Source organism: Anthonomus grandis, chromosome 13 (assembly GCF_022605725.1).
Source record: "Anthonomus grandis grandis chromosome 13, icAntGran1.3, whole genome shotgun sequence".
Taxonomy (NCBI): Eukaryota; Metazoa; Arthropoda; class Insecta; order Coleoptera; family Curculionidae; genus Anthonomus; species Anthonomus grandis.
In genome coordinates this window covers 26,276,038-26,288,652 of record NC_065558.1, presented here as the reverse complement: position 1 = coordinate 26,288,652, position 12,615 = coordinate 26,276,038, and the positions used below count along the sequence as shown (strand labels likewise).

Here is a 12,615-nt window from a genome sequence, read left to right as displayed (position 1 = left end):
CCCGCCTTAATTAGGCCATGCTTTTCTTCCATTTTATTTGGTCCAATAAGGTACGTCAAACTGTCAACATCTTACTCGGTTGCTTTAGAATATCTAAAGCGTTACGTCATCATATGTTTGCGCTCGAATGACGTCATGTCTAACAGCAGTCAGAGTCTAAACATTAGCTACGTTTTCATGGTTATTGAATTGGTTTTGAAGACTAACCTAAACCATGGAAACACCCATTCACACGAACTTGATAAATATACCTGGACTGCTAATGCAAATAGCCTCCATGCTCAAAAATGACCACTGCCTGGTGGCCGCCATTTTTATAATGATTTGATGTTGGTCACTCTGTTTCAATATTTTCAGCGTTGCCAAGAAAAAATATATTAAATAACGGTAATGAAGTTGACGACGCTGACATTTGACGTGTGACCTGTCACGAACTAAATTAATTTTTTTATTGGCATTGTTTTTAAACACAAACGTACAAAATAATCGCGCGGGTAAATCCGACACTCAAGAGTTTCACATTCAGAGACGTGCGTTTGTGGCAGAAAAGTGTGTCGATTCCTGTAGACTTGGCGGGGCGTGTGGCATTTTAGAAATCTGAAAAGGATTGGCGTTGGTAGTAATTGCTTGTTCGACAGAGTACACTAGCTAAAATCATGTTAACGTTAAAAAATAAAAGTAGGCGCAGAGCAGTGACTTATGGAATAATATATGCGTATATATCGTCCGTACAAAATAAAAAAAATAAGAAACGTGCATGTTGGACAAAAAAGTGGCTAGAAGAAAGAAGCCAATTTGGTCATATTCCCCTTCTTAAGGAACTAAGGGAAAACAATCCCAATGATTTTAAAAATTATTTACGCATGGACTGCACAACATTTGATAATCTTCTTCAAGTACTGGAACAATATTTAGTTAAAGAAGATACAGTAATGAGGATGGCTATTCCGCCTAATGAAAGACTCATGGCAACTTTAAGATTTTTGGCTACAGGTAGATCCTATGAAGATTTAAAATTTTCTACTGCGATTTCTCCTCAAGCTTTGGGATACATTATTCCGGAAACTTGCAAAATAATTTATGAGCAATTAAAAAATGAGTATTTAAAGGTAAGAATGATATTTTTATTAGATTCATAAATACAAGCAAATAATTATTATTCTTTAAAAAAAAGATGAATTCTGAACAAATACAAATAATTTGTAATTATAATTATTTAGAAATTATAATTGCCGGCATTCTCATAATACTGACGCACGTCACTTGATGAATTTGATGCAGGTGAGGTTAGAGGCAAGGATGTTGTTGATGTCCATTGCTGTCTTTCATAAATATCCGTGACCTGAGTGAGTTGACCTAACAAGCCTTTGGTTAAAATTTTTTGAATTAAAAACTCAGCCAAAATTTCCTGTGATTGGTCCATGCGTTTTAATTTAGCTGCGACATTCATCCCAACTGCCTCAAATTCTGTAAATTCTTCATGCTTTGTGAGAGCAGATGTGCATGCCCTCATAAACGCTTTAGTTTCATCCTTTTCGATTCTCTTCTTTTTTCTTTCTGTATTTGAATATTGACTAGTTGCCTTACTTTTCGAAGCCTACAAAAGTAAAAATATTTTATTTTATTTTATTTTAGTTTCCAACAACTAAAGAAGAATGGAACTCAATTGCTAAAGATTTTGAAAATAAGTGGCACTTCATTAACTGTGGTGGAGCATTAGACGGAAAACATATACGAATTACATCTCCGGCTGGTTCAGGTGCATTATATTATAATTACAAGCACTTTTACAGCATCGTTTTAATGGCATTAGTAAATGCAAATTATGAATTTATCTATGTCGATGTCGGAAAAAATGGTAGAATGTCAGATGCAGGCGTCATCGAATATACTGAGTTTTATCGCCGACTTTCAGAAGATGCCTTAAATTTGCCAGATAATACTGAAACTACAGAACATTTAAATTACGTGTTTGTATGCGACGAAGCATTTGCTTTGCATAGACATATTCTTAAACCTTATCCACAAAAAGATTTGAATTTTGAAAAAAGAATTTACAACTACAGATTATCTAGAGCCAGAAATGTGGTTGAAAATGCATTTGGTCTTATCGCTTCTAGATTCAGAATACTTCATACTTGTATAAATTTGAACGTATCTAAAGCAAAGTATATAATTCTTGCGATATGCGTTTTGCACAACTATTTAAGAAGGCATAGTTCATCTTATATAACAAGTTCCACACTTGATAAGGAAAATAGCGAAACACATGAAATAGAAGGAGGTGACTGGAGACAGCAGAATTATGAAATTACATCTTTAAAACAAAACATAGTTAGGAACGTACCATTGGAAGCTAAGCAAAATCGAGAAAATTATCTACGATACTTTTTGGGTAAAGGAAAAATAGCCTGGCAAGAAGAAATGATAAAAAAAGGAAAAGCGTAAAGAAAACCAACTATATTGTGTATTTGTTTCACATTATTTTTAAGTGCATATTTATGTAAAAACTTATAATAAATAATTACCTCTGCTGTCTGACTATGGATATCGTCATTACTTTGTTCTTCTGTGGGGAAAATACTTTCAACTTCATCAATATTTTGTGTTTCACTTGTTATATTTTCAATTGATTCAGTTGGAAGTTCCTGGTCAATAGTAAATTGTAACAGTTCAAAATACCATAAGGTATCATCAGGCGAAGCTCCACTGCGCTGAGATTGTTCAATTTTTTTCAATTCCTTTCTGAATGAACCACGTAAGGATTGGATTTTTTTACTAACATATTCTCTATTCGCATTCGGCTCAACTTCTTTACAGATGTTTACTAAAGCGTCATAACCCACATTTTTTAAATTTTTATTGGTATAATCTTTTGACTTAATTTTCCAGAGCGCAGGATGTTCTCTATATACTTCAATAAATTTATTGAGTACATTTTTGGGGAGGTACCTGTAATCAAAATTTTAAATTATTATACAGGGTGGTCCGGTTCAAACGTCATTAATTTTAATATGTGATAAAGAATTTAAAAAAAGATAGACTGCCGTAATAAAATTTTGCTCAAAAATGTTTTATGACAAATCTACAGGTAGTCAAAGTTATAACAAAAAATTAAACTTTTTAAGTTTTAAACCAATTGATCGATTTTAATAAAATTTGGCACGTAGGTTAATGTAGTGCCCTTCTCAATTATAATAAAGCCATTAAAAAAAAATACCAGCGGCAAAGCGACAAAATATTTTGTAACGGAAGGTTGACTTTCAGACTCGCGGTTTAATTTAGAAAAATAAGTTATGTACTGTCAAATGCAAAATAATTTAAAGTCACCTGATCGATTTTTCTATTCATTATTATTAAAAAGTCCAAGCCTACTTGGTTTTTTTACATCGGTGCCGCTTTTTAGATTGTGTTTTCGTACTTTCAAACTAAAAGATCTTAAAAACCGTGCCTTAAAACAACATTTTGTAAGAGTAAGTTTCCTTTCAAAAATAAATAAAGAATCTAAGAAAAGTGCTTCCATTACAAAATATATAAAATTAAAAAAAAATAAAAAAATAATAATTAAAATAGAAATCGATCATATTATAAGAGCTGGCAACTGTCAACAAATTTAAAGAAAATCGACCAAAGCGGAAATTTTAAAAAGTGGATTTATCTGGTTTTGTTCTAGAGGCCTCACTTATAAGGCATAATTTAACGGAATTCCATATTAAAATATTTTATTGTTTCTAACATTAATGCAAACAGAAAATTAGTAACAAAATGTTCAGGCTAGAAAAAAAAAACAATTTTTGGGTAACGATATTCCTTATTATAAATTGCATTATTTTGTAATTACTTACCTAGTATCACTCATTTTTAACAACAAAGGTTTACTACAACGGCAACGGTTCCTTTTAAAAAGAAATAAAAACGGATCAACACTGCACCGGAACGTCGTGATAACGCACACGACGAAGTCTTCGTTTGTGGAGGCTTTAAATGATTTAAGACGCCTCGTTTCGTGTCGGCTGGAATGCCACTCCAAACCTGCGTGATGGTTTGTACCACTAATTGACACTTTTTCGCGGGGTTTTTGAACGGCACACTCCATTCACGCGCGCTGGAGTCCTCGTGTGTGGGGGGCTATTGAGATTCCAAAATCATGCACTAAAACCTCGACATGATCACTCGATATGACTGATTCTAAATAACATTGTCTATTGTGATTAGTGTCATTGTTTTGGCGATTTGTAAACGACACGTTAAGGTATATGGTCTGCATCAGGCGATATAGCTTCCTCCTTATTTAAACGTATTTGGTTCACTGTTTCTCAAAACTGAATTATTATTAGAGCGAAGCTCTTATTATGTGCATAAACATAATAAGATAAACGCATAAACGCTAATAACTTTTGTTCTATGGCGATTTTATTTCTGGTTTTTATTGTCTATTGTGCGAAGGATGAGGCTATGATGTTTAAAAAAAAAATAGTCATGCCCACCCCTTCGGAGGGGCGCCTTTTTCGCTAAACCAGCCGCTGCAGCAGTTTGCGGAAAACTGACTGGGCCGAATATTCTGAAACTCATTGACGTCAAAGGCCTCTATGGAAAGCTCCTAAAGAGCGCTTTTTAAGCAAAATCCTTTAGAAGTGGGATTTTTCTGTGAATGAAATTTGAACTTTTTGTGCGGTATCTCGCGGACTTAATCGGTTGTGGGGCCTAAACGGGCTTTAACGATCCCGACATTGCGGACAAAATAGCACTTTTCTACGTAAATGTAGCTTTCTTTTTTGTTAAAACTTTTTTTTTTTTTCAAAAAGAAACTGCTTCCGAGATAAACGAGCTTCAACGTAATTTTTTTTTCCAAAAAAAAAGTTTTTAGAGAAATGATTTTTTTTCTACTACAAAATTTTTTTTTTATTTTTTTTTGTTTACATCATTTAAAAGCTTAACCAACTTGATTAAATAGAGGTATTACTTATGGCGCAAGATGTTATACAGGGTAAGCTGTGTTAACAAATATGAACCCCTTTTTGAGCTTTCTTTTGACCGAATTTCTCTATTTTTTGTTAATAACTCTTTATTGGCGGCATCTAGGGGATTCAAACTTTTAGTATTTTAATAGTTTTTTAAAACTTATTTTTTGACATAATCTGCAACCTTCTACGTAGAGTAAATTTTGCTCACACCTTTTTTGTCTTTGACGCTTAATACCGGCATACTTCTGACACCTACGAAAACTTTTTTCTCTCAAACGCTTACTCGCTAAAGCCATATAGGACACATAGAATATTTTTTTTAAATTGATTTTTGATTAGTTTGTGTTTATTTCTGTGTGAAAAAAAATTTGAGTGAGGTTATGTTTACGCCAGTAACTTTTTTGTTTATTGTATTTCCTCTTGATCTGTTCCTTAAAATGTATAAGATCGGATTTAGTTAGTTTAGTATTTAGACTCAAAACGTTTTGAAAACTTAGACAAATGGGTGTTTTCATGGTTTAGGTCAGTCTCCAAAGCGAATGCAATACCGATGAAAGGTATAGCTAATATTTACTAATATTTAGACTCTGACAGCTGTTAGACATGACGTCATTCGAGCGCAACTATATGATGACGTAACGCTTAAGACATTGTTAGGCAACCGAGTAAGACGCTTACTCGCTAAAATATGGCTCAAGATACGGCTTAATTGTTTCTCTGTCACTTGTCAGTTGTCACATGAAAATGTTTGTGATTGTGATGTTACTGATGTTTGGGATTGACATTTCGTTTAGATTATTTGTATGGGTACGGGTAGGCGAAAATGCATGTTTAATTTAAAACTAAAATATTTTCCTCATATTTTGAATAAAAGAATAAAAATCATGATGATTCCGGAAGAAGTGCAACTTATGATAGAAAAAATATGCCGTTCATGTATGTGTGAAAGTGCCGAGATGAACAATGTTTTCGAGAAAATGGTGAATGCTCAAGAGGAAAACATTTTGCTTTCCCATATGATTATGGCCTGTTCTGCGGTCCAGGTTCGATAGTCAATTTCTTAAATTCATTAGATTAATAATTTGTCTAACATATTTTAATATAATGTAACATTGTTGGTTTTTTCTTTGTCTTTTAAGACAGTGTCTTATACCTTCACAGCTAAATATTTATATTTGTAGATCTCATTGGGTGATGGCCTCCCATACCTCCTTTGTAACAATTGTGAAGAAAAATTAAATATTGCATATGAATTTAAGGTGCAATGTGAAAAATCTGATACTGCATTACGAGAACTTACAGGGCAACAAGAAAAATCTAAAACAGATACTGAAGAAGCTATTGTTATACAGCCTGATGTTCATGATTCTTTATATGAAGAGGTAAGTGATGTTTATAATAAAAAAAATTATATTATTTATTTATTAATTTTAATATCCCTAAAATTAAATATAGTTAATGTTTTTTAACCAGCCTTTGAGCCCTACATAATGGCTCTACTAATAATAATTAATAGAAAAGTATTGCCAAAAACACATTCAATAAACTTTGTGTCAAATGGTATTTATTTTATAGTATACCAAAATTACAAAAAGTGCTTAGTAATACTCCTATTGCAACATTAAAGAAGTCACATCCTAGATGTGCAAACATCAAATATATGCATAGTAGTGTCAAGTGGGGTATATGTAAAAGGCAAGATATTGTTTCTAAACAAACGGTAATTGAAAAAAATAGGCTGATATTATTATTGATACTGCTTAATTTTAGAACCTGATAAAATATTTCTAATTGTGCTGAACTCAATTCCTGTAATTAGTTCAAGCTACAACCTCTAGTTTTTCATCACTGGTATTTATTGCTTGGCAGAAAATACTATTATTTTTACTTGGGGGTTTTAATTAAAGTTTTATGTGTAGAGGTCAAAAGAACAATAAGTGCAGATTCAAATATTTCAGAAACGACTTCTTCTAAATTCATATTAAATGTGGTATTTTGAAATCTTATCTGCTTAAGTAATTGCACTTCATATTTTAAGATTTTCAATAGGAGCTTGCCCTTCAATATTTTTCATTAGATGTTTAGGATTAGTACTTGGTGAGGTTTAGATCTTAGTTAAATGTTCTTAAAACAGGATTAAAATCTGATCATGGAAATTTTATGGAGTCAACTGAAAATGTTCCAGTAAAGAAAACCTTTGAGGATGTTACAATGTTGCAGAGAATCTTTAAGAAAATGTAAAAAAAAATGTTTAGTTAAAGCTGATGACTGCTATTATTGATTGCTTCTTTTATGATATGCTGGCTTATGTGAGAATTATGGCCATCATTCATTAAAAGAGGTATGTGATTTGCTGCTTCTCATGTCTTTTATTTTTAAGCAAAAGCTGCATAAGATCATTTGAAAAAATGGGGTTCCTTGATTCAACTTGGAAGAAGTAGTTTAACAGGTCCCTGGGCAAGTTTTTTCTCAGATCCACCTTTTCTGAACTGCTACTTACTACATAAAAAATTGTTGGCAACACTGAAATAGACTCTTTTGATGAGTCTTATGTGATAAATATTTATTTATTTATTTAATCAATTAATACACAAGATCAACCCCATTACAAAAAATATACATATTTCTGGAAAAGAAATAAAAGTTAACTACCTAACCACTAATTATTAATTAACAATAATTATCAGACTTAATCTTAATGACAAGGATAATTAAACTGTTGTACAAGCATTCATAATAATCTCTCAAAATCTGAACAATTGACAATGCAAAATTAGCTAAGAAAAAACAAAATATATTATTATCAATGACCATGATCAAATGTACTTCAAATTATTAATCATGGAGCAAAATTATTTCAAAAAAACAAAATCCTACAAATTTTTAATAAGACTCCTAAAATGCAATAAGTAAATTCCCAAAACTTCAATTCCAGTAGAGCTTACTAGCCTCAAGGTTCTTTCGACAGGCTAGTGCATAGCATAGTTGGTAGGCAAAGAGAACAATCAGATTATGGTGTGGAATATTAAATTAAATTTTATTAAGTAGTTTGGGACAAATCACAAGGCCATTCAAAAAGTTATAAATAAACATGAAATCATTCTCAGTGTATCTCTTAAGTAAACTTCTTATAATCAGTTCATTGCTTCATCATAACAATGGTGATTAGGAACTGGAATGTGAAGTTTATAAAGGCAGAATCGTAAAAATTAATTTTGAACTCTCTCCAGTGCCATACAATTATTCATGTAAACAGGAGACCAAATTGATCCATACTCCAACAAAGTGACAACAAATTATATGTACAACCTTTTGCAAGTTTTAACCGACACGTCTTTACAATTACATAGGACAAAACCAAGGACCTTAGATGCTTTAGTAATATTAGTATTTACATGGGTATTAAAATTCAATTGTTCATCAAAAAAGATACCAAGGTCCTTTACTACTTCAGTGTACCTAAGATTAACATTATCAATAGTATAGGAGGAAATTACCTGTTTGTTTCTTTTGTAGAAACTAATGTAACTGCATTTACCCACATTCAAAGCCAAACTATTACCAACACACCGTTCACACAATCTATTCAGATCATCTTGCAAGAGAACCATGACTTGTTCTGAACTGATCACCCTTTAAAATTTTAAATCATGAGCAAATACCAAAAAAATTACTATTTCAAAGCAAACCAAAATATCATTAATGAAAATATTGAACAATAGAGGAGACCAATGACCACCCTGTGGAACCCCAAAGGTCACACCTTAACACTGATAAGGTGTGACCTAGCATCACCAATTTGTACCTGCTGAAATCTATCAGAAAGAAAATTCGCAAACGAGGCCTAAAACAATCTGAGAAGTTTCAATTTTTTTAGTAATAAGCTATGGTTGACACTGTCAAATGCATTGGAAAAGTCTATATATAATACATCCACTTGTTCACCCCCTCTTCAAAGCATTCAACAGAGCACCCTGATACAACAACAAGTTTCTAATAGCGGACTTGCCACAACTGAAGCCATGCTGTTCACTTAACAGAAGTACTTTGCAATAAAAATTAATTTGGTCATAAATAAGACTGTCCAGAAGTTTTGCAATGGCAGACTGTACTCCCACACTCTGTAATTGATCATTTCATTAGCAGCAGCACATTTAAATATAGGCGGGATCGAAAAATTGTCAAGTCCAATGATCTACTGAAGAAAATAAAGAGGGGATAAGAGAGGGCACAATCGCATTTTATCAAAAAATAATTGGGTATACCATCAAGGCCAACACTAAGTTTAAGGGGTTATCGAACGGTTAACGGATAATTTAGGATTTGGAATAGTCATGTTTACACCAGCCTGCCGAGAAGGTAAGGCATTATTTTCTCCATTATAGACAGTAGAAAAAAATTGGACAAACCCCCCTACAATTTATTCACAACCTACAAACTCCCCATTATTATAGGTCATCAAATCAGGAAGCCTATTTGTTGCTCTCCTGTTATTAAACTTATACCAAAAACTTTTATGGTTTGTATAAAGTAATTGGTCCAAATTTAAAATAAAGTTCTGGTAACAAGTCTCCATTAGAGTTTTGCACCTAGCTCTAAGATCTGAAAAGACTTCATAGTCTGCAACAGTATTTATTTATTTTATTTATTTATTTAGAAAATGTACAGTACAAACATGTGTATAATCCTAACTCTAGATCTGAGTTTCATGAATTTGTTTCATGCACCTAGGTGTTTACCTGTATGTGCAGAAGTTTATTATACATCATTCCTAATATTAACTTAGGACACAAGTGAAATAATGTATTCCTGCAGCCTTAACTTACTAACAATATTGATTATTAATAACAAAATTTATATTCAATAATCATTGAGATAGTTTTACATTAACAATCCCCAAGAAATACCCATTTTGATCTTAAACAATCTGACAACACATCACAATAAATTACAAAAATTTTAACAGGTTAATCATGTTTTTTGAAATAAATATTTTGACCTGTTTAATATATTGATAATTTTTTAGTTCTCTTATACTATTAGGAAACAAATTATATATTTTTGGTGCAACTACAGATGCAAATCTCTGGTTGCCATCAAACCTAAAAGGGACAATCAACATATTATTATAATTATTCCTGGTAGGATAAGCATGATCTACATGCTGTTAATTTTTATTTCTAAAACAATAAATATAATTGCTTAAAAAGTATAGACCTCTATCATTTAAAATGCTTTCATTGTATAGTTGATTTGTTAGATATAGATAATCTTTTCTGTAAATAATCTTTAATAGGTAATTCTGAATTACATTTAACTGACCGAGAGCATTATTGTAAAGTCCTCCCCAGGCTATGATACCATAGCTTAATATTGATTCCACTAATGATTTGTATATCATAGTTATAATTTTATGAGGTAATATGTTTCATATCTGCTAAAATTTGTGAATTAGACTCAGGAATATGTTCTGACCATTTAAGATGTTGATCTATAGTTATGCCCAACAGTGGCGAAGCGTGAACTTTTTTTTCGGGTAGACAAACAATAAAAATTGTTAATTAGAAAAAAATGTGTATTCTATATTATTCACTTTAATGAAATACAGAATGAAAGCGCATGAAATATTAACTTAAAGAGAAAAATTATGTAGTGATATAAAAAAGAAATCAATAATTACTACTAGCATAAAAAGATAGATAGATAAAAATAAATACTACTTACAAAAAAACACAACTAAAATACAATTGCCAATATCAAACAGTCGTTCATAAATAACCCCTAAAATATCCACTAAAAAAATCTTTTCTATACACCCAAAAATAAAAATACTACTTATTAAATTACTATAGCACGCGCCCCCACCAAATACAGACAAAATTGAAGATGTATTGCGGCCGACCAGATCAAGCGTGTCCATAAACAATAACCCTTAACAGCATAATAAAATAGCTGGTCGACTTCGATAGACAAAAGCTCGAATGTCTTCCCCGCGAGTAAATTTTGCATGCGAATTGCATACGGCTGAATGCGGCCGGACCTCTGTAGCCCCTATAAACTGTTTAACCCCTATACTTTAACCCCTATAAACTGTTTATCTATGCTCTGTAGCCTGCTTGATGCGTATTTGGTTCGATATGCTCCAAATTTCGGAAGACAAATATCAATGTGTCTTCCTGGGGCTCGTATACATTAATTGGGTGTCAGCCCTGTATTTTTATCTTAATCGATGCGGCAGGCGGGGCGCGCCTTCGGATTAATCATGTTTAGATACTATATAATAATAATCATAATCATAATTAGTAAGGATAGCGACTACGTTCTGTGTTATTTTTTAAATTTTAATTCAACAATTACATGAAATAATTACGTGATAAATTAATGACAAATAACTGGATAATTTTGGGTAGAAAGTGTCTACCTTGTCTACTCGTACGCTTCGCCACTGATGCCCAAGTATTTAGTATGTGACACCTCATATACTGTTGTATTGGCATGTTGAAGAATAATTGAGTTGTATAAAGGTCTATTGGATTCAGTAAGGTAAAAAGGAACATAAATTCTTTTAGCAAGATTAAGTGATAATTTACGAGAATTTAGCCATGTTCTTTCTTTACTTAGACCAATAACAATTTTGTCTCTTAATGAATCCCATGATGAACCAGTAAAATACAGTACTGTATCATCTACAAAGGAAATTGACATGCCATTAATATCTAGATCGAGGAATGAATTTATATAGCAAACAAACAATAAGGGGCCAAGAGCTGTGCCCTGTGGTATACCCATAACGATATTCAAAGGATCACTATAAATATTATCTATTTTAACTATTGGAGATCTCTGATGTAAATAACTTTTAAAAACATTCAATCCTACACCCCTGACATCAGAGTTCTCAAGAGTCTCAAGCAGCTGGGTGTGAGGCACAGTGTCAAATGCCTTGGCTAAATCGAGAAAGACAGCTATACATGTTTGATATGAGTCTAAGTTTAGTTTTATTTGGTCAATCAATTTAAATAATGCATTATTAGTGCTGCTGCCCTCTATAAAACCATATTATTTATTATTCAGTAGTTTATTTGATAATAAATAGTCATAGAGCCTGACTTTAAGGCATTTTTCGAGAATTTTTGTAAAAGTTGTAATAGTAATGGGTCTGTAGTTGGAAATATCTGACCTTGTTCATTTTTTATATATGGGAGTTGTAACAGCACATTTAAAAGCTTTAGGCACTATTCTTGTTGTAAAGATACGATTTATTATATGATATTAGTGGTTTTATTTTTTTATAGTGCAATGTACTTTTTTTATAAGTCGAGAAGAAATACCATCTTTAGCATTTGATGTAGGAGTTACCCACATCAGATAAGCTGTTAGGAATTTCAGCAGCCATTTTTCCCCCATATTTGCAAAGTACTTGTTACAGTAATTGGTTAGTTCCAGTTTGTCTGCAATTATTACGTCATGTTCATTTGCTATAGCCATTTCAGCGTTAGTCTTAGTCTTTTTTTCATTTGCGGCATCTTTTATTATTTTATAGATTTGTCTAGTTTTGTTCATGTTGTCCAATATGTGGTTTTTATAGTAATGAGTTTTAGCTTGATGAATTGTTTTATTTAAAATGTTCCAATATGGGGAGTATTTTTGT

At 32.1% G+C, this 12,615-nt stretch overlaps 3 protein-coding genes across 3 annotated transcripts in view; 2 read left to right on the top strand and 1 right to left on the bottom strand.

Annotated features, from left to right (window-relative positions):
* Positions 1 to 538: 538 nt before the first annotated feature.
* Positions 539 to 2,534, top strand: LOC126744055 (uncharacterized). The gene is made up of 2 exons (XM_050451385.1): positions 539 to 1,109; positions 1,636 to 2,534. Exons 1-2 carry the CDS (start codon positions 657 to 659, stop codon positions 2,446 to 2,448), a joined length of 1,266 nt encoding a protein of 421 aa, XP_050307342.1. The 5' UTR covers positions 539 to 656; the 3' UTR covers positions 2,449 to 2,534.
* LOC126744056 (uncharacterized) lies at positions 1,103 to 4,128 on the bottom strand. The gene is made up of 3 exons (XM_050451386.1): positions 3,846 to 4,128; positions 2,529 to 2,952; positions 1,103 to 1,597 (listed from the first exon to the last, which is right to left on the bottom strand). The coding sequence occupies exons 1-3, from the start codon at positions 4,094 to 4,096 to the stop codon at positions 1,217 to 1,219; spliced, it is 1,056 nt and encodes a 351-aa protein (XP_050307343.1). The 5' UTR covers positions 4,097 to 4,128; the 3' UTR covers positions 1,103 to 1,216.
* Positions 4,129 to 5,721: 1,593 nt separating this feature from the next.
* Positions 5,722 to 12,615, top strand: part of LOC126744294 (zinc finger protein 420-like) — a 71,714-nt gene continuing 64,820 nt past the window's right edge. Inside the window, exons 1-2 of the mRNA XM_050451674.1 lie at positions 5,722 to 6,007; positions 6,146 to 6,346. Coding sequence (XP_050307631.1) covers positions 5,768 to 6,007; positions 6,146 to 6,346 — 441 coding nt within the window. The 5' untranslated portion in view covers positions 5,722 to 5,767. The remainder of the gene's footprint in view (positions 6,008 to 6,145; positions 6,347 to 12,615) is intronic.

Coding starts and splice junctions, on each gene's coding strand:
- LOC126744055 (XM_050451385.1), top strand. CDS start 657: ATGTTAACGTTAAAAAATAAAAGTAGGCGCAGAGCAGTGACTTATGGA. Junction 1,110..1,635: donor TAAAAAATGAGTATTTAAAG/GTAAGAATGATA, acceptor ATTTTATTTTAG/TTTCCAACAACTAAAGAAGA.
- LOC126744056 (XM_050451386.1), bottom strand. CDS start 4,096: ATGGAGTGTGCCGTTCAAAAACCCCGCGAAAAAGTGTCAATTAGTGGT. Junction 2,953..3,845: donor TTAAAAATGAGTGATACTAG/GTAAGTAATTAC, acceptor TTTTGATTACAG/GTACCTCCCCAAAAATGTAC. Junction 1,598..2,528: donor TCCATAGTCAGACAGCAGAG/GTAATTATTTAT, acceptor TTACTTTTGTAG/GCTTCGAAAAGTAAGGCAAC.